The 25,909-nt window shown below is 44.9% G+C and overlaps 1 protein-coding gene across 1 annotated transcript in view; it reads left to right on the top strand.

The window, feature by feature from the left end:
- Window positions 1-25,909, top strand: part of DMGDH (dimethylglycine dehydrogenase) — a 31,789-nt gene extending 5,880 nt beyond the window's left edge. The window contains exons 3-16 of the mRNA XM_083152247.1: window positions 1,434-1,532; window positions 2,444-2,608; window positions 4,683-4,887; window positions 11,013-11,261; window positions 12,179-12,377; window positions 13,931-14,100; window positions 15,005-15,158; window positions 15,329-15,494; window positions 16,243-16,373; window positions 18,134-18,351; window positions 20,134-20,291; window positions 22,728-22,787; window positions 24,595-24,729; window positions 25,555-25,909. Coding sequence (XP_083008373.1) covers window positions 1,434-1,532; window positions 2,444-2,608; window positions 4,683-4,887; window positions 11,013-11,261; window positions 12,179-12,377; window positions 13,931-14,100; window positions 15,005-15,158; window positions 15,329-15,494; window positions 16,243-16,373; window positions 18,134-18,351; window positions 20,134-20,291; window positions 22,728-22,787; window positions 24,595-24,729; window positions 25,555-25,764 — 2,319 coding nt within the window. The 3' untranslated portion in view covers window positions 25,765-25,909. The remainder of the gene's footprint in view (window positions 1-1,433; window positions 1,533-2,443; window positions 2,609-4,682; window positions 4,888-11,012; window positions 11,262-12,178; window positions 12,378-13,930; window positions 14,101-15,004; window positions 15,159-15,328; window positions 15,495-16,242; window positions 16,374-18,133; window positions 18,352-20,133; window positions 20,292-22,727; window positions 22,788-24,594; window positions 24,730-25,554) is intronic.

Raw genomic sequence — 25,909 nt, 5'->3', positions numbered from 1 at the left:
TCATTGTGGGCCCCGTAGTGGTTTATAGGAATGTAATAGTAATAATAATATAGGATAGCAATCTTCAAATCTTAAAGTGAAGAAGTTGCCCATATGAACCAATCAGCTTTTAGTTATATCGTGCACAGTGTATAGAATGACAGAAGCTGATTGGTTGCTATAAGCAACTGCCCCACTTTTACCGCTTTCAGACCGCACTCCGAACACGGCATATTGCCGTGTTCGCGGGGCCTAAACACGGGTCACGGTGCGGTCTGAAAAGGGCAACACGGGTCGAGCAACACGGCTATTCAACCCTGGTATTGACCAGGGTTGAACACGGCTATGACCCGTGTCAACTGCGGTGTGAACGGGTGCCTGGGTCGAGCGACCCGTGTCCCGTTCACAGTATGGAGGAGGCAGCACTGTCAGCTCCAAGTACTGCCTCCTCCCGAGCCCCCGATGACGCGCCGCAGCCCAGCACCGCCCCATGTGACGTCACCGACTCGGCAATATGCCGTGTCGGTGTGCGGAACTTTCAGACCGCATTGCCGTGTTGCTCTGGGGATGGGACCCGTGTCCTAATCCCGTGTGCGACACGGCATTTGCGGTCTGAAAGTAGTATTAGTTTCCCCTTTTTAAGGTTTGATACATCTCCCCCCTATGAATTTTTGAAGTTTATTTTTAGGAATAAAAGCAAATATCTTAATGATAGGTAATCGGTTTTTGGCATTTTGTATCCCTTTTCATTACATACTCTCTTTACTCAGATTAACTGAATAAATACAAGTAACATTTTCTTTGCAGAGAGAGGGTGTAATTAATCTAATAATACAATATTAATAATAATGTATGTACATGCACAGTTACCCTGAAATCCAACCTAGGTAGAGACCAGGGTGGACACAGGTAAGACCTAGGTTATCCGGGTTGTCTGACCCAGGACCCACTTACAGCATGCTGAGAGCCCATTCCTCCTGAACCACAGTCTGGGAGTTGGGGGACACAGCACACGCTGTCAGTGCTGATCTCTGTGCCAGCGGTCCCAATCTGCTGGTTCCTGGTGCTTGGAGATTATATCATATCAAAAGACACCGCACCCTTGTGTGATGCTAACAGCACCCACTCAGAAATGTCCCGGGTTGTCACCACAGTGTAGAAGGAGTAAAGTCCCAGGTCTTGGATAGATATGATATCCCGGCGTTCAAGATGCCGGCAGTCATAAGACTGACCCTGGCATTCCGATATGGAGATCCAGACAGGGGCTTCCATAAATCTCTTAACAATGTACTAACCTATTTCTATATGCTATGTAACATTAACTGAACAAAAAGAATTGTTGTTTTCAGTTTACTAGTACACCCAAACCTCCTAATATTTCTGAATGTATCGCTCATCGATAATGACAATGTATACTTTACTTAAAAAAACAACAACTTTTTGTTGTTGTACAGGCTGGATTAACAACCTATTTCCACCCTGGGATTAACCTAAAGAAAATCCATTATTACAGTATCAAGCTCTATGAAGATCTGGAAGAGGAGACTGGCCAGGTACGAGTAGAGAACCCACCTAGTCACCCTGGGTGATGTCTTACCGAAATGCCTGATGGGTTTCAAAAGCTTCTGCTTATTTGCCATTTTGTATCATTGTTCCTTGGGTTATAGGCAAATAAGCCCGGGAACTGACAATAGCATCCTATGGTGGATTTGTCTTGAAAGAAGGTTTTATGTTTCGTGTGACTTTCTTCTTACACAAACTATTTTCAATTTACACAACGTTGTTACGTGGTGACTTTCCGGTAGGTGTCCGGGAACTTAAAGATTCCCTATACTTTTAGGTGGGCATGTAACAGTGGAGAAGAGATGGGTGCACAAAGTACCCAAGCCTACTTCTACCATGGAGGTGCTGCCACGTCCAACAAGAGGGAGTGTGACCATGCCATCATCTTGGCCGTTCTGGGCACAACATTTTTCATGCTGTCCCTGGGAATAATTTTAATTCCACATACATGTATTCACTGGGGCAGCAACGGGGGTTTGTATGGTGAGGATGGCTTTTTCTGGTGAGGAAAAGCCCCCCTCGCCATATTCAGCGTTTTGCAAAAATCCCTTAAATGGTGAGGTTCGCTGCAAATGCAGAGAGTCCGCTGCATTTTAAGGCGTGCTACACCGTTTTAATGGGCACACTCAGAGCTAGTGAAGGGGAGGCAGTTGAATACTCTGATGGCGAGCTATCGGCACTGCTTGCCATCATAGCTCACTGTCAGAGCGTTGAATACTGCCCATAGATGCATACTGGCCATTGGTGGAGATGTCAACTCGGAGTGGAGAGTGGGACTGCACCTTTTCGTACACGGGGGGGGGGGGGGGGACACCACTCAAACACTTCATTATTCATTATAACACAAAGCCACTTTGTGTACATTTAGAAATTCACCTTACCATTTTTTTTTCCTATACAGGCTGTTGGTTTCCATCAACCGGGAAGTCTCAGAATTGCTTCAACTCCTACACGAGTAGATGAATTAAAATACCAAATGACGAGGGCCCGATGGCACCCCAATCCGCAGTATTTGGTGGGACCAGAAAAGGCGAAAGAGCTTTTTCCTCTACTGAATATGGATAAGGTAAAGAAGCTATTATTAGAATACTGCTCTCTGGAGATCATTCTGATCTATTCCCTCCTCCGCGGGTTCGCACAGGGGAACGATGCAATTTATGCAGGCCATCCCAAGGCTCCCACACATTAGGAACATTATGAACCCCCACATACTGCTGTTTCAATGTCCTCCCTAGTTTTATCTGTGGAGACCCTGGGTGTAAACAGATGTATTAATGTGAATGCAGCTGTCTTCCTGGAGTAGAGTAGAGTAGACCTGGAAATGGGCAGGGTGTCTTCTCAGTTTATAGTAGTGATATATGTATTGAACTGCAACTGAACTGGTTTATTTAGAGGACACAGAACAAAACTAGTGCAATAAAAGTTCCGGATTCACAGACAATGGTGGTTATTCAAGTTTGTTCGCACGCAGGACCGATGTTGCGCGTCTGCGCATGTGGGTTTCTGCGCATGTGCAGACGTATGGTGCGTGCACCCACGGTGAACTGTCGGTTCGCCGGGTGTACGCAACCATGATAGCGTGTGGGGGGCGGAAAAGGGCGGGGGGCGCCGGGCTGACTCATTACCATATGAGAACACCCAGCCTTCCATGGGCGTTCCCATGAGAATGCTGGGCCGATGACATGTCAACTGCCCAGCCGTATCCGTGCCAGCGTGCACTCATATGTAAGTAACTTAAAAGTCACTTATATATGCGTGTACCTTCCACATCTTCCGATGGTTGCCGCACAGACCATCTAAACATCTGCTAAACATCCCTTCACAGCCTGTGCAGGCGAAACCGCGATGCAGGGGGGGGGGCGGGGGGTCAATTATTCGCCGGGCGGGGTTTGGTGGATTTGCAAGGCTGGAAATTCGCAGCCTTGCGAATCAACCAGAATAACCCCCAATGTCAGACTCGGGCAATAAGCGCCTGCTGGGGGAATGCAGTGGTAGGGGCCAGTGTTAAGGGGTGTGGCCAGTCTCCAGAGAGGGTGTGGCTATTCACTACAGAGACTTGGCTAACCATTAGAGAGAGCATGGTCTGTATCCCTTTTGTAAGAAAAAAAATATATATAATTAAATACTACTAGTGCATGCATAATAATGTACCATATTAATTAGGAATGCGCTGTTGCAGTATATATAATGTGTAATTAAGTGCACAGTCAGGAACCTTGTTCAAAAGGGTCACCAATGCCCTAAACCCTTTATGGCTAACCTTGACTCTCCAGATGTTGTTGAACTACACATCCCAGCATGCTCTGCTTCAGATTTAGCATGGCCAAATAGCAAAACTGAAGCAGAGCATGCTGGGATGTGTAGTTCAACAACATCTGGAGTGTCAAGGTTAGCCATCAAGGCCCTAAACCACCATTTGCACTCCAAGTACTTGAAATTAATGTTGACACACGGTAGACAGAAGAGGGAATTTGAGCCTAATTGTGATAATAGTAAACTGTCAGGCTAATGAAATGAAGAGTACATTTTATATTATTCAGCATCTTTGTATGTTATATTTTTACACTTTGTATTTAATATTTCTCTATTAGCTTAGTACTTTTATGCATGCAGACGGTTTCAAAATATTGGGGGTTACTCAGACCTGATCGCTGTGCGAATTTGCAGAGGTCTGCAATCAGCCGCTGCCCAGTGCATGTATGGTAATGGCTTGAGAATCGATCACTGTTCAGCAAATCAATTCGCAATTCACTCACCATTGAATGATTTTTTTCCAGTCTGTGCAAATGTGAGTTAGTCTGACCCTTTCACAACTCTGCGACAGGGACAGGCTGATCGGGGCCATAGCTAATATCACACGCCCTCACTGATAACGTCTGGGCAGGCATGGGAATTTTCAGACACTCCATGAAAACAGACGGTTACCACCCACAAATGTCAACATCCTGTCAATCAAACTGCATCTGAATAAAGAAAATTGCTGATTTTATTTTTTTTAGGCTTTTTGGCATCGTGCATGCGCAGTCATTCGATAAATGATCTGCTTGAGAAAATGCACAGCAGCGATCCGGTCTGAATCACCCCTCCATTGGTAGATTTCTTTTTTACGTTTCTAAATACACCATTTATTTTCCGTGTAGGTTCTAGCTGGATTACATAATCCAGGTGATGGTCACATTGACCCCTATTCGCTGACCATGGCCCTTGCAGCAGGTGCACGAAAATATGGTGCCCAGTTATATTTCCCAGCAGAGGTGACGGCTCTAACACCTCGGCCTGATGGCGCATGGAATGTGGAAACCCCTCATGGAACAATTCTAGCAAAAAGGATTGTGAATGCAACAGGTAGGAGGAAATAGAGCCACGCCTGCGTATCTAACTTCTACCAGTAGTTACCTACCTTAGAAAAATAGCTAATATCCATTCCGCTTACTATCCATACCAGGGGTTCCCAATCTTTTTTTAATCACGGCACCCTAGAGTTTTAGAATTTTTTCATGGCACCCCTAGGCCAAAAAAAAAAAAATTAGATTGGGTTTATATGCGATTCTTAGGGTCAGTTACGTGGTAAAGGGCAGGATTTGCTTCTGTTTGTACACATTTTATGATTGGCAGCCACCAGCACTGGTTTTGCTCATTAATAACTAACCATTAATAATTTGAGTTGGTCCTGGACCACCAACCCAGGGCGCCCCTGCATGTGTCCTGAGGCACCCCAGGGAGCCACGGCACACAGTTTGGGAACCACTGATCCATACTCTATCGATTCACATCATTACCTACAGTATATTATTATCTCAATTCTGTGAGATGAGTACAGTTCTTGCTGCCACATTTTGGCTGTTCTGCTTGTCCTCATTGTGCAGTGTAGAAAAGTATTGTGACGCCACTGAAACTGAAATCAATCAGTTCTCTTCTCAGAGCAAGGAAATAACCCAGGTCTGCAGTATTAAATGCACAATAACCCGGGTCTGACCCGTGTATAACCCTTTTTTTATTTATGCGATGTGGAAGGAGTACTGGTACACCAAATCTAGTGAGTACATCTCTCCTTGGAGCAGCCACTGAGTAAAATAGCATACCTCCCAACTTTTTCAATTGAAGAATAGGGGCGTGAGCGTCCGAAAAGCGGGCGTGGTGTATGCAAATGAGGGTGCGGCTTATGCAGCGCCCCCGTTTTCGTCCACTGCGCCGCTGAATGCACACTGCATCTATTCTGTCACATTGGGGGGGGGGGACGACTCCCAAGTGCCCCCCCCCCCCCCGCATCGGGAAACTGCCGGCCACGGAAGGGACGCAGGAACATCACCACATCATCCGTGTTTAGCTGGACAGTTGGGAGGTATGAAATAGTAGTTACTTTTAAGTGTGCCCCTTAGTTGTGTGTCTTGTTTTGTGAATCTGGTGTATGTATCCCCTTTTGTGCACATTGTGTAAGTACTGTATAAGGTCTCTGTTCATTCTGACTCAAATCAACATCTGTTTTGCACAAATGTAGCTTTCTGAAGGACATTTCACAAAAAGCCTGCTACATTTTGCATACGAAGGACAATTCCCATTTCCCTGCCAAGTGAACATTTCTCTGTAACAAATGGGAGGGTTCCAATAAATGTGCTTATGTGAACAGCACTGTTCTGAGAAACAGACCCTGAGATATTGTTGTGTTGGCTGTACTAAAATGAACCCAACACCACAGAGCAGGATTAAGTATCGTTACCATCTGACTGACTGCAAACCTTTGCCTTTGCCTTTATTACTTATACCCAGTGCTATTTTTCAGCAGGAACCAGCAGGAACTCAGTTCCTGAACCTCTAATTAAATATGACATTATCATGAACTGACAATGTACTTTCCATAAGATAAATTTTATTTTAAAGTCACCTGGGAGTGCCTTTGTTTCTAAATACAATATATACATCTATATCTCCCTCCCTCTCACTATTATATATATATTTTTTTTATTTAATTGATCCGCCCCTAGACTTGTAGTTCCTGGACCTATTTTTCCAGAATAGTATTGCTTATTTAGGCCAGAGTTCTGGACAACTAGCAACAGGGGTTAGTAGTTGATGCTTTTTTTTTTTCAATGTGTTTATTTTTAAGTCAAATAAAGTTTATTTTATTTAAAATGGGTGGGGGAAAAAAAAACACTTTCCGGTGCTTTACACAATATTTTCAATCTATTTCCAATCTAAACTAAACATGATTTGAGGGGTTGTAGAATATAAATTATCCTATTAAATCTTTTTTTGCCCGTTTTTTTTGACAGTTATCATTTCTTGATCCTGGCAACTGCTTGCACTCCTGCATACTCATCTGTGCAATCCTCTGCCCAGTGACTGTACCCAGTGATAGAAAGCGGAAAGCGCAGGGTATCTGAATAGCACTAGTGATGTGCATGTCACAGTGATGCAGGACAGTTGCAGCTGTAGCACCAATTGAATTCTTTAACTGGGGGTAAACTGAAATAATATTCAATTGCTAATGATGTTCCACAACACTGCTTATATTAACAGTACGAACGTTGGCTTCATAAATTTGTTCATTAATTTGTTGTTGTTTTGAGTACCATTCTTTTTTTCGCAACAATGCTGACTGCTATAATGTTCTTAAAGCATTGTATTGGTGTCGGCATTATAACTTTAAACGTAATGCCTTATGACTTTGTTTAAAGTTGTAATACCAACAAAGTTACATTGTGCTAAAGATCACGGGGCAAATTTAATAGGATGAGAGATTCAGAAAGTGAGAGATTTGGTAAAAAATCTGTAGTTTTTTAAAGTGGCAATCATTTACACTGCAAAAGCAAACGGGTTTTGCTTTGTAAAAGATTGCCGCTTTAAAAAAAAAATATGGCGTTTTTTTTTTTTTTTTTACACCAAATCTCTCACTTTCTGAATCTCTCATCCTATTAAATTTCACCCAATAAGTATCTGCTTGTCCTCTGCATACCATGACGTTGCAATTGACATATCGACGGTTGATTAATGTGTATTATCACTTACAGTACTGTACCCATATATTGGAAATTAGGTGAGATCTACATAATAGCATGTCCCTAAGCATAATCAGACATGTAGTAACAACATGAATGCAGTATATGGCTATGAATATATATATATATGATATATGGTGTTTTCATTTTCCTCCCCCACTCCGACTCTTGTTCATGTAACATTAGTGCCAAGTAGTTCTGGCTTCAGGTTTCCTGGCTTGGGACAGCTCAACTGTTAGCGTAGTGTATTCAGAGCCAAGACTCCGCGGCCGACCCGGACTGAACCAGATCATGCTGCTTCCCAGCTGCTTCTCTGCTTTTAGACACTTTCACAAAATCCAAGTGTGTAATTGGTTGCAGAGTCTGTAATATTGTTTCATGGCAGCCAAGATTTCACTCTGATCCTATCCTTGTGTATTCTTTCTACAGCTCCGTTCGCTTAGAAATGTTTCTAATTTTACCCACAAAGGTTTTCATGGACACTGGAGCATCCAAAAAATTGTGTGTGTAAATATTTGCTTCAGAATAGTTGGTTCTAGAAAATGACTGAAGTGTGTGTATATCTCTATGTCTCTTTATATTGCAACAAGAGATCACATACACTGGATAAGGTGAAGTCTTGGGGGTGAATTTCAATAGGGTGAGAGAATCAGAAAGTGAGAGATTTGGTAAGAAATCTCTAGTTTTTTTTAAAGCGGCAATCATTTACACTGCAAAACCAGTTTGATTTTGAAGTGTAAATGATTGCCGCTTTAAAAAAACTGGAGATTTCTTCCCAAATTTTTGTAGACCTTATGACTGTTTCCCTTGCATGCAATGCAATTTGCGATTTTAAAAAAATAATTAAAAAAGGCTTTCTTTTTTGTGTCAAGTTGCAATTTATCCTATTCATTATTTCTATTACGTCTATAATGTAATTTAAGGTTGGTGTACAGATAGGGGGGCCAAGACCAGGGCTGGAATAAACATGCTGTCACAGCTAGAGCATAGTAAGGGTGTGTTATTGCTACTAAAATGGGCATTAAAAAGTTTCAAAAGCAGTTTGTGTTGTGCATGCTGGGAGAATGGTGTATGTATAAAGTTTATAATGATAACTGTCCCTGAGTGGTCACAAGACAGTCAAATTAAAAGTTATGCAAACCCCCTGAAACTGATGCTGCAGTAATTTTACACTGAACAAAAGACTCCTTTTCCTCAACAAAATAATTGCTCTTACTCCGTTGGGAATGGGGGTGGGTGGGGGGAGCAACAGTTTATATGTTTGCCTGCTTCGCTAAGCAGATGTAGCATTATGTGTCAATTAACTGTAATGCAATTTCATTGTTGTGAACGCACACATAGACCATACCTCAGGGCACAGGGCCTGATACAGAGGTGGTCGCTATAGCTACAGCTGCAGCGTCTTTGTACAAAGATATGTACAAGCAACAGGAGGCGTCTGTAGCAGAAAGAGTGGTCCGGGAAGTTCCCACTGCTGAAGGCTTTAGCTAGCGCAGAAAGTGTGTCTCCAATACGCCTCATTTTCTGCAGTGCTTCCTGTTCCAGCCACCAGATGGCAGCAGCGCGGTAATTATGAAGCAGGGTTTCGGGCAATAAAAGGAGAATTTTCCTGGGAGACTGGGGGTTAGCCGGTCTCTCAGGGACCCCGGTGCTAAATATATAAAAATATATATGAATAGTTTTGAAAAGAACCTCTATGACTGCTGCACGTGTAGTGAGTCTGCCAGACTCAAAGAGATTTCTCTCTTATACAGAAGTGAAAAAAAAAATAGGGGGGTATACACTGACTGGAATAAATTTGTAATGATATCTAATAGATGGGTTTTAATCACGTTGTGCACAATGATGGAGGACACGCTGTAAGTAGCAAAAATATTTTATATATCTGAAGACAAAAATAATAATAACAGGTAGGTAGGTAATAAACAGAGATTGGATGGTAAAAATACACAAAAACATTAATATTATACTGATATCAGTGTTAAAAATATATATCACAGTGGATAAAAAGCAGACTTGTGGAGATGCCTTAATTGCTGGCGTCCCAGCTAAAAGTAGATAATGCAATGATGTTAATTCAGAGATGGCCGCTTAGCACACATATTGGATTAGTATTCTGTGGCAGCAATAGAAAAGTTAGTAAGCCGAACAACCTGGTTTTAGCAAGTGGGCTAACAAGCAACAATTCATGCAGGTGTTTGGCACTGGTGCCTGCGAGTTAGTATCAGCAGGAAAAAGCACGGTTAGTAATATGCTTAGGCCCTTATTCAGATCTGATTGCAGTAAAAATTTGTTTGGAAAATGTGCAAAACCATGTGCACTGCAGATGGGGCAGATGTAACAGGGCGCAGAGAAAGTTACATTTGGGTGGGGTTTTACTTCAAAGTGAGATCTATATTGCAGTGTGAAAGTAAAGCAGCCAGTATTTACCCTACACAGAAACAAAATAACTCACACAAATCTAACTCTCTGCACATGTTACATCTGCCCCCCTGCAGTCAGTTACAACCAAATTTGTACTGCAATCAGATCTGAATAACGGCCATTGGGGCAGATGTATTATCACGCCGCTATAATACTTCCTGCTTCGCCTCATTAGTGAGGCGAAGCAGGAAGGGACATCGACAAGATGTATTAACATCTTGTCTGCCGAAGCGGGGGATGTCCGGCGATGTCCCCTCCTGGAGATAGCGCATCAGTTTACACTGATGCGCTGTCTCCTGTCCCCCGGCCGGCTGCACTGGGCATGTGCGGGATCTCGCTGCTCACGTGAGATCCCCAGCGCAGCCCAGAGCTAACAGCAGGGTCAACGCTGTCCCTGCTGTTTAGATAGGGCTTCGCCAGCCTGATGCTGGCGAAGCCAAAAGCGTCAGCGGACGGAACGTTCAGTGATGCTGACCATTCATACAGGGGCGCATAGCATAGCATAGCATAGCTGATGCTCCTTCTCCCCCATAACGACCCTTCATACATCTGCCCCAATGTGAGCAACATTGTAGCCCCAGATCTGCGAATCATATATGTTTCTTGCTAACATGCATGATAGTAAATCTGTAGTCATTAGTGTTTGGCTGGCATGCACCAATGAAGCAGATAGCCAGTCAGGGTTGGGGCCACTAGGGGATACAGTCGGTTAGTCGACCTAAAGATGGTTGACAGTCAAGAGCCTTGCGAGGGGACGCGGTGCACTTAAACTGTGTCCATGTCCGGGTAACAACCAGTGAAAAACTCCATGTCGACCTAGACCATGTCAACCTAATGCTTGTGCCGGCGTAACCACCTGTCGACCTTTGACCTTCTAACCTATTGACTGTCGACCATCTTTAGGTCGACCCAATGATCCCATTCCGCCATTAGAGCTTCCAGGAACTAGAGAATACTATATCACTTCAGGCATGGCGACATTGCATCTTACCTTACAATACTTTTGCGTCATTGTGTTCATTTACGTTTGACATTTAATTTATCTCCCAGGATTCTGGGCGCGAGAGGTCGGGAAGTTGGTCGGATTTGAACATCCTCTTATCCCTGTACATCATCAGTACGTGGTCACTGGAACAGTTCCTGAAGTGAAAGCCTTGAACAAGGAACTCCCAGTCCTCCGGGACCTGGAAGGTTCATATTACTTACGTCAGGAGCGAGATGGACTTTTATTCGGTCCTTATGAAAGTCCAGAAAAAATGAAGCTCCAAGATTCCTGGGTACAACATGGCGTCCCACCAGGTATCACAACATAACGTTAACAACTTCCTATTGTTTCAAATGTATTTATAAAGGATATAGATAACGGGGTGTGGGTCGAAAGTCATTAGGTCGACACCATTGGGTCGACATAGGTGAAGGGCAACAGGTGTTTAGGTCGACATATCGTTAGGTCGACAGGTCGGAAGGTTGACATGTTTTTTTACTGTTTTTTTTCCCCCGAATGTCGACACAGTCGACATGGACACAGTTGGAAGTCAAGCGCAGCCCCTCGCATCGCTCGACCTAACGCTATGTCGACCTAAACACATGTTGACCTTGTCCTTGGTCGACCTAGACACCTGTCGACCTTCCCACCTGTCTACCCAACGGTGTCGACCTTATGACTGTCGACCTAAGTGTGGTCGACAATACGACCGTGAGCCAGATAACGGACATACAAAGACTTTTCTAGAAATGGTGTCTATAGCAAATCCACATAATACACCAAGGGCCTGATTCTGTTCACTCGCAAAAACAAATCCCCCCCCCCCCCCCCCCCCAATAGCCCACCAGGCCAAGCTGTGTTGGTGGAGACTGTAGCTGCTGGTGTTGAAAGCAGTAGCTCCAATACTGCATGAGAATGACCTGTAAACTAATATTAATATAACTATATGTATTTGTGACGAAATTCTTCATAATATTATTTATGCATAAAACAAAGTAGCCACTACCGTGGAGGGTTCCGTGGGTACCCTGTGGCTGCAATGCTGTGTTTTGTACATCGGTAAAAGTGTGTTCTCCCAATTTGTTCTTGCCAGTAGCTGTATAAGCCCAGTAACAAGTATGAGTTACAAACTCGCATACAGTGATCAGTACTATTGTGAGGTAAGGGTGAGGTAAGGGTAAGTCATTCTGTGCATATAGCACTGATCCCAATGGCAATAACTGTTTTCTAGGTTTTGGCAAAGAACTGTTTGAGTCTGATCTAGACCGGATTATGGTGCATGTGGAGGCAGCAATGGAGATGGTCCCTGTGCTACGGAATGCCGATATTATCAATATAGTGTCTGGGCCGATTACTTACTCTCCAGATATCCTTCCTATGGTTGGACCACATCAAGGTGTCCGGAATTACTGGGTGGCTGTTGGCTTTGGGTAAGCGAGCACATTACGTTATATAGTTCTTTCGTGTTCTGACATAAAGGTCCAAGGAGAGATATATTTATCTTCAATTATATATATATATATATATATATAGTTGGTGAACAAATGCATTAAGTCACCGAACAACATAAGTCATCCTTGCAGGGGCTGGCGGTGGATTCGCCACGCGCCAGCCCCCCACCAGACCTCAAAAGGGGATGCGCTCGTGTCCCCTTTCAACTGAGCCCCCCCCTAACCCTGCCCATCTCCCTAAAGTGGAGATGGGCAGGGTTCCCGTCCCCCGCCGACGGGAAACTGGGATGCGCATACGTGTGAGATGCTCGCGGGTCCCAGTCATATGTAGTGTCCACTTGCCAGCGGGAGTGTTCTGGCGGGCCCCAGTGCTGGATGAGCGGCGCTACATCTGTACATATGATACAGGAAACGCATGTACCTAAAAGTCCACTAAAATAAATAATACAAATTTTCAATGAAAAAATATATTATATTTTGTTAGCTCTGTACCACATACGCCTGCTTCTCATACTTTGGTGCCGATTTAGACCAATTTGCTTGGGTCCAAATTTGCCCCATCCCACTCGCTGGGCCTTTTCAATCGAGGATGGGAGAGCAGGGGCGGCAGTAGGGGAGTACCCAGCGTTTTATGCGCATCCCCATAAAAACACTGGGAGTTCCCCTAAAGACGTTGTGATGCCTGCTTGGGGCAAACGGCTGACACCCCGAATTCGGCGATCTGCTGGCATAATAAGTTTACTAAGTTGACACTGACTTTTATTAGCGAATGGCAGAAAGATCTCTCGATGGTGAGCGACCATCGAAATTTTTTTTTTTTTTTTTTTTTTGACGTGCGGCTGCACTTGAGAGGATTTGTTAGCATACACATCCCCTCGCATGCTACCAGGGGGATTCGCGCGGTGGGTCAGGCTTTCTGCCAAGCAGCATTTACCGGTTTAGCCAAGCAAACCGGATTGAATCAGGCCCTTTGTGTCTTAAGGTGCCCACACACTAGAAAGATCTGCGATCTTAAGATGTGCGCATAAATTATCCTTGAAAGCTTTTGTCCGTCCTGGACAAAAGATTCCAGGCAAGCGCACATCTTCACCAAAGATTTATCTTTAAGATCCCATCTTCTGATCTTTCATGCAACACGTAAGATCAGAAGATTTTGCAAAAGATCCACGGGAGCCTGCATCCAATTGATTTTTGGATGATCGGTTGGAAATCCTAGTGTAGCTCTGCGCTATCAAAGCCGTCCTCCCCCGAGCGGCTTTCCCCCCAGCGATGAACGCGATCATCACTGTCCATACACGCTGGGCATGGACACCCAGTGTGTATGGACCTTAAGGAGGCTGGTGCAGCAGGACATTTTGCAATCGACAGACTCCCTTTGTGACCAAGTTAATCAAGCAGCCAACTGGTTATTCACCCTCTTCAGCATAGCAGTGTGATAATACATTGCACAACATTGAAGCGCGAAGACAATATTTGGAATACTTTGCCAATAAGGAAGTGTCTTGTTTTAATGCTCAGTCTTATGTTTGCAGATATGGTATAATCCATGCCGGGGGTATCGGCAAATTTTTGAGTGACTGGATCATAGGTGGAGAACCTCCCTTTGACCTCATTGAGTTAGATCCAAATAGATATGGCAAATGGACCACAACAAGATACACGGCACAGAAAGCAAGAGAGTCATACGGATTTAACAACATTGGTATGAAATGCTTTAGGTCTTTGCTTAGACTGGAGTGACCTGGGCATTTTTATGCTACTGGCCCTCCAAATCTTAAGAAACTAATATTTAAAGAAGAACTCCACTCATAAACCCAGGGGAGACTGCATTGTATAAGGTCTGAGCTCCCAGGACAACATTTCTTATGCTGGGTGATTCGCTAAGCAGTGTAACTTCACTGCTTAACGAACCAACCAACGCCGCCTGCATGAATGCCCGCCCCCCACGCGGTCCGCACATCCATGCTGCTTTGCAAATAGATGTTTTGTATGAACATCTACAGTATACGCAGGATAGTGTACAAGCCTGAAATCATTTCATGGTCGCCTCCCATTGGATGATTTCTACCCTGTTCACAAATCTAAGTCAGTCTGGGCTGACTTGGTTACGGCTTCCGGTCCGAGAATGGGGTGGTCGGCTGATGTCCGGTGGCGTCACCTGCATTCCTATGGGGATCCCCGGCATATTCCTGGGTGCACCCAGCGTTTTCGTGGGTATGCCCAGGAAACTCTGGGTGTTCCCATGCGAACGCCCCCTGCCCGTCTTGATCCACCTCCCCTCTGTGCATATGCGAATATGCACATGCACAGAGGCTAAATACTGGTCCCCGGTGCGAATTCGCAGAGGACTGAGCAGATTAGAATGACCTCTATGATCTCTAACTGGGTGTTGATGAGGAACTCCACCTTTTTTATTCTTTATACTCCATGGGCATTGGTTATATGGAACCAGATTGGATGAGCAAGCCTCCAGCCCAATCCTTTGTTCCATTCTCTGCACATGTCCCGAACTACACAATATTTTCCCCAGTGACTGCAGAAAATATGATTATAAAAATGTTTACATAAATCATTTCAAATACGAATTTTTTCCATAATTTTTGTAGTTGGCTATCCTAAGGAGGAGCGGTTTGCAGGGCGGCCAACCGAGAGAGTCAGTGGAGTTTATGAAGATCTCAAGACAAAATGCTCCATGGGTTTCCATGCAGGGTGGGAACAGCCTCACTGGTTCTATAAAGCGGGGGACGATGTGGGATACAAGTAAGTGACAATTACAAGTAGATGTCTACTAAAATGAGAATTTCACTCAGAATGTTTATTTTTGCTGAATACAGACTGATCTGCCTGGTTAATTACAGCGCCCTCAGAACATCATAGCGGGCCCCTGGGCTATTACTTTTTGCACTTACTGCCTTTTTCTACTTGTCAAGACCAAGTTTCCGGAGGACAAATTGGTTTGAGCCTGTGAGGCGAGAGTATAAGCAGGTGATGGAGAAGGTTGGGGTGATTGATCTGACACCGTTTGGCAAGTTTACCGTCAAAGGGAAGGATGCAGCCAAACTACTGGATCATCTCTTTGCGAATGTCATTCCAAAGGTGTGTAATGATGTAAAATGAGGCACTGTGGCCTCTGTGTAGCACATTCCTAATGCTTCAGTGACCACGTGAGGATTACATGAAGACAACCGTAAGAGTATCTCGTATTATGGGCCTTATTCTGGTTGACTCACTCAGACACAAATTCGCACCCTAGCGAGTCATCCAGAACCCCATTCGCACACCGGGTTCATTCGTCTGGCACGCGAATGGATTTTTTACATAAACAACCATTTGCATGCCAGTGGGAACCTCCCTTATTTTTCGATGGTCGCCAACCATTGAAGGATGGGAAAGGCACACGCATATGTACGGGTGGTCCAACAAAGAAATGCAGTGATATGGCGGGCAGTAGCCCGCCCACCGCACGTACGTCACAACCGCATTACCATATGTACGCCCAGCGTTTTCTTGGGAATGCCCATGAAACTAAGGGGTATGCTAATGCCCCTGGCAAGCACCACACGCCCCTCTCCGCCTCCTGCTCGCAAGGCAGGGAGCGTGCAATCGGCGAACAGATTAAGCCCCGAGCTTCCACGTATGCAAAGCGCAAAAATGCAGCTGCGCATACGCAAAACATAGGTCCTCCTTTCGAATTCGCACAAGAGCGAGTCAACCAGAATAAGGGCCTATATGTTATTTCCTCCTCTTTCACCTTCCTGGCTCTGTGGTGCATAATACTAATACAGATTTGGTTTTGCATCACTATTGTAATGTATTTTAGCAAACGTTGTTTTCTGTGCCTCAGGTGGGATTCACCAACATAAGTCACATGCTGACGCCGAGAGGCCGCGTGTATGCGGAGCTGACAGTCTCTCACCTGTCCCCGGGGGAGTTCCTGCTCATTACTGGCTCTGGGTCAGAACTGCATGATTTCAGGTCTGTGTCCATTGTTCCTTTCTGTCAATGTTGTCCTAAAGCAGCAATCACAATATTTGGCTATTATGCTGGCTTCATATAGAGGAAACCTATGTCCTATATAAAGTATATGCCCAAGTGCATGATGGGAGGGAGTGAATTGTAACCCAGTCATTCATTATGCCCTGTTTTAGACTAGTTAGTCATGAGTCCCATAATACAACATGATTAGCTATGATTGTGCACTGGTGAGGCAGCATTCAGTATAATGAAGCTACATCCTGTAAAAATATTAAATTGACCAATCAGATTTTTACTTTGTTGCCAGCTTTGGAAAAGACTAAGGTCCATAAAGATGCTCTTATTAAGTATGTACATTTTTATAAAATGCTAAATAGAAGCTGATTGGTTGTTATGTAAACTTCTTCACATGTCCCAGGTAATTGCTGATTCAACCCGGGTCGAAGTGCGATGTGTAAGCTCCGCAGTCAATAACCCGGTATATTAACGGGGAAAAAAGAAGGGTTATACACGGGTCAGATCCGGGTTATTATGCATTTACAACTGCAGACCCGGGTTATTTCCTTGTGAGTAAAGAGTGCTGATTGGTTTAAGTTTCAGTGGCGTCAGTTGAGGCCTGCGGCGCACACAATACTTTCCTGCACTGCACAGTGTGGACAGGCATAACAGGTAAAATGTGGCAGCAAGAAGTGTACTGCACTGTACTGTCTACCTACTATACTGCACTGTACATTCTACCTACTGTACTGTACATTCTACCTACTATACTGTACTGTCTACCTACTATACTGCACTGTACTGTACATTCTACCTACTATACTGTACATTGTACCTACTATACTGCACTGTACTGTACATTCTACCTACTATACTGCACTGTACTGTCTACCTACTATACTGCACTGTACTGTACATTCTACCTACTATACTGTACATTCTACCTACTATACTGCACTGTACTGTACTGTCTACCTACTATACTGCACTGTACAGCCATGTCAACCTGGAGTGATGAAGAAATCATGGAGTTGCTGCAGATCAGGGGTGAGGAGGAAATCTGTAGGCAAATCACAGCCACAGTCAGGGGTGCAATAATTTATCGCAATATCCTTAAATGTTACCGGCAACTGGCTTTATTAGGACCCAACATCAAACATTCCCCAGCCTCAGAGACCAATGAAGTACTTTAAAAATAACATCACACTGGTTTTAACAAGGGTGACCCGGGTTGAGTAAAAATGCACCAACCCTGCAATAACCCAGGTAAGACCTAGGTCTGATCCCTGTTCAAAACCCGGGTCCAACCCTGCTTTTGCAATCTGAAAGGTACACCAACATGACACGCAACACTGACCTGATTGGGACAAATTCCAATTTGTGTACATTTCAGTTGCATCTCCCCTTGGGCATAACTGGCCATTCATACATAGGAAAATTGAGGGCATGGGGGTGGAATTGTGGGCTATTTAGTTGAGGGTGTCGGAAATAATTGGGCTGATATTAATGGTTTATTCCACAAGCAGATATATAAAGATGAAGCTCTTTTATTCATTATTCACCAACATGCATATGTGGTCAAAATACATGCATATCTGAATCCGTGAATGCAAATCCTGGCCAGATTAAGCTCTAGATCATGTCTGAGATGTGTGTACAGATGTCCCACCTAGCTGTCAGTCCGATAGTATATACTGTATCCATCTACCTCCTATTATGAATAGGATTTATGCACGGGTCTTGTGTTTACTGTATACGTACAGATGGATAGAAGAGGTTGCGGCACAGGGCAGGCACGATGTTGAGATACTGAATGTTACAGATGAAGTTGGGGTACTAGGTGTAGCCGGACCACTATCCAGAAAAGTGCTCCAGAAACTGACCACAGAGAACCTGAACAACGATGATTTCAAATTCCTGCACAGTAGAAGGATGAACATCTCTGACATCCCAGTAACTGCCATAAGGATATCTTACACAGGTGAGGACAGGAGTTAGCAGTTATGCATTCAGGGTAACGCACAGCATCCAAACAGCTTCCAACTGTCATTTTATAGAATACTAGCTGCAGTACCCGGCTTCAGCTGGCAGTCGGTGATAACAGAAGTCTGGTACATAAGGTTTTTAGATTTTGGTCATTTATAGAGTGGGGTCTAGGGTGTTCTAATACTTATCTATAAATAAGTCTATCAGGGTACACAGTAGACACGTGCCGCAATGTTCTGATCGGTTGCTGTTGTCCGATGCACCTGTCGCTGCCAACTTGCTGAGATCAGTGAATGGGACACCTTCCTGTGATCCTGTCCAGAGCCCCCTGGCTACCAATCTTGATAATTTTGCCTGGGGGAAAAATACCTACACACAGGGGCGCCGCCAGCACTGCCATGCCCAGGTAGAAAAGTGTGGTTCCGGAGTTTCTCAGTCAAACAGACGTTCTCATTTGGGACCAGATGCACTAAGCTTCAAAAGTGATAAAATGGAGAGTGATAAACAGCCAGCCAATCAGCTCCTACCTGCCATGTCACAGACTGTGTTTGAAAAATGACAGGCAGGAGCTGATTGGCTGGCGGTTTATCACTCTCCATTTTATCACTTTTGAAGCTTAGTGCACAGGGGCGGATTGGTAAATCAATCCAGCCCGTAGCGCGCGCGGGGGGGATGGGTAGTAGCGCTAGTGACGGGGGGATTGGTAGTAGCGCTAGTGACGGGGGGGATTGGTAGTAGCGCTAGTGATGGGGGGGATGGATAGTAGCGCTAGTGACCTTGGGGGGGGGGGGGATGGGTAGCGCTGGTGACCGGGGGGGGGTAGTAGCGCTAGTGACCCAGGGGGGGGGGCGGGGGGCTTTTGTACCTGACAGCTGCTGCTGCTAATTCAGCATAAGGCGAGAGGGAAGGAGAGAGTGTCGGAGCAGCACTGCAGCGAGACGCAAGAATCTCTGGGACTCTTTGGGCTTCATTCTAGTTCACTCTTAGAGGCAAATTCCTTCTTAGCTGGACAAAACTATGTGCACTGCAGGGGGGCAGATGTAACTTTTGCAGAGAGAATTAGATTTGGGTGGGGTTTTTCTTCAAAGTGAGATCTATATTGCAGTGTAAAAATGAAGCAGCCAGTATTTTCCTTGCACAGAAACAAAATAACTCACCCAAAGCTAAATCTCTCTGCACATGTTACATCTGCCCGCCTGCAGTGCACATGGTTTTGTCCAGCTAAGAAGGAATTTGCCTCTAAGAGTGAACTAGAATAAGGCCCTTTGTGCTGCTGCTGGAGGAGACACTGAGCGCTGCAATCTGGGAAAGCGTTGTACCGGCCGGTGTGCGCTGCTGCTGCAATGTGAGCGGGATTGCAGGAGTTGGCGGGAGAGAAGTGACCAGCCCCGGGGGCAGGTAGTTACAAAGCCGGCCGTGGGGCTGCTGTAGGCTACATCTCCACTTGTCCTCTTTAGAAGGTTTGATAAATCTGCCCATATAATGACTTAAGAAACATGACCTTGTATTCTGCTCTTGGTTCAGAGGTAAATAGGTTGTTGTGTTTTCCAAGCATATCTTGTCATGTGTCTTGCAGGTAGCATAGATGATTACACAAAGATTGATATTTATTATGTAATCAGACAAAGGAACCATATGTTTAGTTACTACTTTTACTGAATAGAACAATAACATTTCCTCCGGATTTTATGTAGGTTTCATTTAATTTGGTTTGTTACTGAAGTTTGTGGGATCATTAGCTGACTGACTTGGTGTTGTTCATGTTACCTGCCACTAGGGGAGCTGGGCTGGGAGCTGTACCACAGGAGACGGGATACAGCCGCTCTGTACCATTCAATCATGCAGGCAGGTGAGGAAGAAGGAATTGATAACTTTGGCACCTATGCCATGAATGCATTAAGGCTGGAGAAAGCTTTCCGAGGCTGGGGAGCAGAGGTAAGAAACCCACCTGCTGTAGTTATATTGATATTGCTTAAAGGAATTTATTTTTCATTTTATTAATTTACTTTTTTGTAGAAGTGTATATTTTATAACTATTTTAATAGTAGTTATAAAATATCCATCAGTGATGGGCAGCATGCAGCTTCCCAATTGTTGTGGTACTGCAAGACCCAGGTTACTTTGTCATAATCTACAGAGAATGTTTTCCGCTGCCATAAAAATCCAGTTATTGGGGCAGATGTATTAAGCCTTAACAAGAGATAAAGGCAAGGGTAATAAATAGAGATAAACGTCCAGCCAATCGGCTCCTTCATGACTTTTTTTCAAACACGGCCTGTAAAATGGCAGTTAGGAGGTGATTGGCTGGACGTTTATCTCTCTTTATCACCCTTGCCTTTATCTCTTTTTAAGGCTTTATACATCTGTGCCACTGTCCGGTCTACCCAGTTCGCAGCTCACTTTGGAAACTGTGCGATGTAAACAGGTGACCCAGGTCTGATCTGGTCTGAGTCCTTCCTAAAGCATAAGGACAGCCAGCTCAATGGTGTTTAGACATGATCTCCTCTCCAGACGCCAGCAAAGGGAAGACACTCCATTAACACAGGTCCAGCCCATGGTACGAATGGGGTTTCAAGACACTGTTACACAGCTTGAAACTGTGTTCAATAATGCAGGTCAGATCTGGGCTTTTTGTGGAAAAGGGGCATTTAATAGCCCATGTGAGTCATGTACAAGAGGAACCAGTCCGCAGAAACTAGAGCCATGGGAATGTAGTCTATCAATCCCTCTTTCTCCAGCTTAATCCCACCTGTGTCTCCACAGCACCATCCCCCTGTCTCCAGCCTCATCCCACCTGTGTCTCCACAGCACCATCCCCCTGTCTCCAGCCTCATCCCACCTGTGTCTCCACAGCACCATCCCCCTGTCTCCAGCCTCATCCCACCTGTCTCTACAGCATAATCCCTATCCCCAGCCTCATCCCACCTGTGTCTCTACAGCACCATACCTCTGTCTCCAGCCTCATCCTTCATGTGTCTCTACAGCACCAACCCCGTATCCAGCCTCATCCTTCCTGTGTCTCTACAGCACCATCCCTGTCTCCAGCCTCATCCATCCTGTGTCTCTACAGCACCATCCCTGTCTCCAGCTTCATCCATCCTGTGTCTCTACAGCACCATTCCCATCTCCAGCCTCATCCTTCCTGTGTCTCTACAGAACCATCCCTTTGTCTCTCACCTTCAGCCTCCACTTGTCTCTTACTTCCTGTGTGTCTCTCAGCCTCTGTATCCTATTGTGCCTATTAGCCTCCGCATCCTCCTCGGCCCCTTAGCCTTCCTCTGTGTTTACCAGCCTCCCCAGTGTCTTTTAGCTTCCTCCTTAGCCTCTCAGCCTATCCCTCCCCCTGTGGCTCTGATTCCCCATTTCTCTCAGGCCTTACCTTCCCTGTGTCTCTCAGCCATCCCCTCCTTCCTGTGTCTCTGCTCCTTTATCCACTGTCGCTTCAGCACATACATGATTCTGTCATCATGGGTAGCTTGACCTCTATGCTGTGCAGCGGTGTGACATCAGCATAAAACAGACTTCATTGTGCCACTGGCCAGCCGGGCTCCCTTTTTGTGTGTCTGAAAACAGCATGGCACAGGCAAGGGGATACGGTCATTGTGTCTACAGCAACTAGGTAGACAAGCATTGGGTCGATACCACTAGGTCAGGGCTGGGCAACACCGGCCCTCCAGATGTTAGTGAACTACACATCCCAGGATGCTTTGCATTAGTTTTGCTATGTGGCCATGCTGAAACTGATGCAAGGCATGCTGGGATGTGTAGTTCACTAACATCTGGAGGGCCGGTGTTGCCCAGCCCTGCACTAGGTCGACATGGGTCTAGGTCAACACAAGCATTAGGTTGACATGGGCAAGGTGGACAGTCAAAAGGTCGAAATTGGGTATTTATACTGTTTTTTGAGCCGACGTGTGCCGGCAGGCGGTATTTCATGGTGGGATAATGAAATAGTGTGTCTGAAGCTTAGTGAGGGGATACAGTGCACTTCAAACTGTGTACATGCCGACAGTGTCGACATTCCGGTAAAAAACTAATGAAAAGGCCCATGTCATCCTTTTGACTGTCGACCTTGCCCATGTCAACATAATGATTGTGTTGACCTAAACCCATGTCAACCTTGCTGCCTGTCGACTTAGTGGTGTCGACCTAATACTTGTCAACCTAGTTGCTGTAGACCGAACGATCCCAACCCCAGGCAAGGAACTGGTGTCCAAAATTCCGGAGGAGTCTTGAGATCCGGTACAGGTGTCGTCGTCCCCTGTTGCCGGGCCTGTTTGTTTCCCAACATTTTATTGAATATTATATTACTTCCTCTTACTCAGTATAATACTGAAGAGTCTTTAATAAAGTATCTTGTATTTTGCGTAGATGAATTGTGACACAAACCCGCTGGAGGCTGGTCTTCAGTATTTTATAAAGTTAAACAAGGTGAGTTCATAAAAGCAGTTCTAGTAGTTTGATCAGTGTCAGATGAACTGTGTAACAGTGCCACCTTGTGGTTGATATCTTTACAGCAGGATTCCCATTTTCATTGTGAAATGCATAGGACTAAGGGGGAAAAAAGGGAAGGCATACAGTACAAAAAGGCACAAGCATAGGTTAGGATAGTAACATAAAGACACTATTCAGGGTTACACAATTCGGTACTTATGTAATATCTGGGCTTCCGTTTTTCTTATGAGACCGCATCCCCTCGCTGCGCTCACCACGCTTCGGGCACGGTGGCTCGCTGCGCTCGCCACACTATATAAAATCCACTCCATGCGTAGTTGGATAGTAGGGGTATGAAAAAATGGGGTGCATTTAACATGGGAGCCCAGATAATACATAAGTACCCACAATTCTGCATAGCCAGATATTTTATAAAGTTAGCTAAACGCATTACAGGTAGAGGCAGTGCCTTAATCTCCATTTGACTATTTGTCCTTTTTGTTATGGTTTTTATTATGATGATGATTATATTATAATGCACTTGTATTTATATGTGGGACTTGGATTTATAAATTAGGGCTCATGAGTAAATCACGCAGTTAAAAATAATTTCTGCAATTTTTAATGAAGTTGTAGAATTGCTAAACTGATCACCTTGTGGGGAGAGATAAAGTTGAGAGATCAGTTTTCAAACCCAGTCTATAACATGGAAGATAGACTATTTACTCTCTCTTTACATTATCTCTCTCCAAGCGATGACACCGCTTCCCATTTAAATGTTAATAATAATCCCCCCTTCCAACCCATGACACTTCTTACAGCAATAATGCAGCACCTTACACAATTAAACACTTTTAAACCTTGCTATAAATGTAATCACGCAGTTTACTGTACCGTTGCATCTGTAAAGTGTGTTATTATTATTATAATTTTATTTATAAGGCGCCACAAGTGTTTCGCAGCACCGTACAAAGGAACAATACAGGGAGACAAAGCTTGGCGTAACATTGAATAAATAACAAAAATACAGTACAAATAAACAGCACCACAGTTCAATACACATTACAGCTTAAATGTAAGTAGTGAGGACTCAATGAACATACAACTAGAGGCTTGAGGCCAATGATGGAGACAAAGATGGTCACAGTGTTGGAGTATAGGAGAGCTGTGAGTGAAATGTGAAGAGAAGTGGGCTTTGACAACAGGAGGGAAGAGGGCCCTGCTCGGAGGAGCTTACAATATAGTAGGAAGGGGAGACAGACAGATTACAAGAGGTGCAAGCAAGTGGGTGGTGGTTAGATAGCAGGATGTGAACAGGCAAGGGGTCGGAGAACCAGCTGGTTTATGCAGTGGAAGGGTACGCTTTGATGAATAGGTGAGTTTTCAGTGCCCGTTTGAAGCTTTGCAAGGTCGGGGAGAGTCTAATGGAGCGAGGGAGTGCGTTCCACTGAAGGGGTGCAGCACGGGCAAAGTCCTGTACTCTAGCATGGGAAGCAGTGATCAGGGTGGAGGAGAGATGACAGTCGTCAGCTGACCGTAGAGGGCGGTAGGGTGTTACTTTTGCTGACGTTAGGCCAGATGAAGTAGCGTTCAAGTTCAGCGGCCGTCCGGGATGCCTTTAAAAAAAAAAAGCAGAATGTCCGAACTAAAAACTTTTTTTCAAAGGTGCAATCATTTATGACAACAAAATCATGCCATTTTTTTGATCTTCTGATGGTAAAAATCTGCATGTATGTAAATGTGTAAACACACGTGTGTTTCCCAGCTACAGCAGTCATTAATCATCATTCCCTTCTGATTTCAGCCAGCTGACTTTATTGGCAAGCAGGCTTTGCAGCACATAAAGGAGAAGGGACTGCAGCGGAAACTGGTGTATCTCACCTTGGAAACAGATACTGTGGATCCTGAGGGCAATGAAAGCGTATGGCACGATGGGAAGGTGAGAACAGTTTAATCATAGAAAGTGGTTTGCAAATCTCCTCATCCCTCATAGAAACCTGAGCTGTGAATGGGATGCAGGGATTACAGCATATCACTGTAGAATGACTCTGCAAATATATGGGTTCTGATATCTTGTCTACATTCCTCATATTGACATGGCTGTAATGTCAACATTCAACATGTCAAAACTGATGAAATATTGATACGATTAGAATGCTGACAACATGTTACCGGTGATGTGGCACAGACTTTGGGTGGGATGTTCTATCACGAAAATGCAGTAAAAACCCCCGGTATCTGGGTTGTCACCGCATATTCGTATGCACGAAAGCCTGCATGTTGGGTTACCACTGCAGGGGGTATCATAAGCGATACCCCATAAAGCCAGTTGGCTGCTTTTCGCGATCTCGCACTGCCCCCTCACCTGATGACCAGACAGCCTCCTGCTGTGCTGCCCAGACCAGTGACCTCCTCCTCCCTAGCACTGCACTTCCCCTTCTGGGTACAGAAAAGAGGAGAAGCCCGCGGAGTCCCACTCCATGCAGCAAACAGCTGAGGCTGGGCACAGCCATAGGAGGAGGGGGGGGGGGGAGCCTTTGTGTCGCTGGCAGTCTCGCAAAGGGCAGCTCTTAACTCCAGAGCTGTCCTTCGTGAAAATAATCGAATATGTTAGTGCATATGCGATTTATTATCAATACGTTAGCCAGTGAATTGCGGCAAAGTGTGTGTGGGGGAAGGGTGGCGGGCGGATGTTAGATGGGATTAACTAAACAGCAGATATTTAGATATTTACTGTAACCCCATGCACTTCTATCTTCCTCAGGTTGTGGGAAACACCACATCTGGGACCTACAGTTACTGCACCAACCAGAGCCTGGCTTTTGCCTATGTTCCTATAGAACTCAGTGCCGCAGGACAGAGACTGGAGGTGGAACTTCTTGGCAAGCATTACCCAGCCACTATAATACAAGAGCCCCTAGTGTTCACCGAACCAACCAGAAACCGCAGGCAGCAGAAGGAAGGCAGGGGATAAATGTAACCCCAGACTGTTATCACTGTGATCATTGGCTCGGGCACCTTACTGAACTCTGACCTCAGTACTACTTGTTCTTCATATTAACTATGAACATGAAACGAAACTGTCTTTTTAATAAATGACTGCAGTCTGTTGGCTATGA

The sequence above is a fragment of the Crinia signifera genome, chromosome 1, assembly GCF_055691185.1.
Source record: "Crinia signifera chromosome 1, ASM5569118v1, whole genome shotgun sequence".
Lineage (NCBI taxonomy): Eukaryota > Metazoa > Chordata > Amphibia > Anura > Myobatrachidae > Crinia > Crinia signifera.
This window is presented reverse-complemented; position numbering and strand designations above follow the sequence as displayed.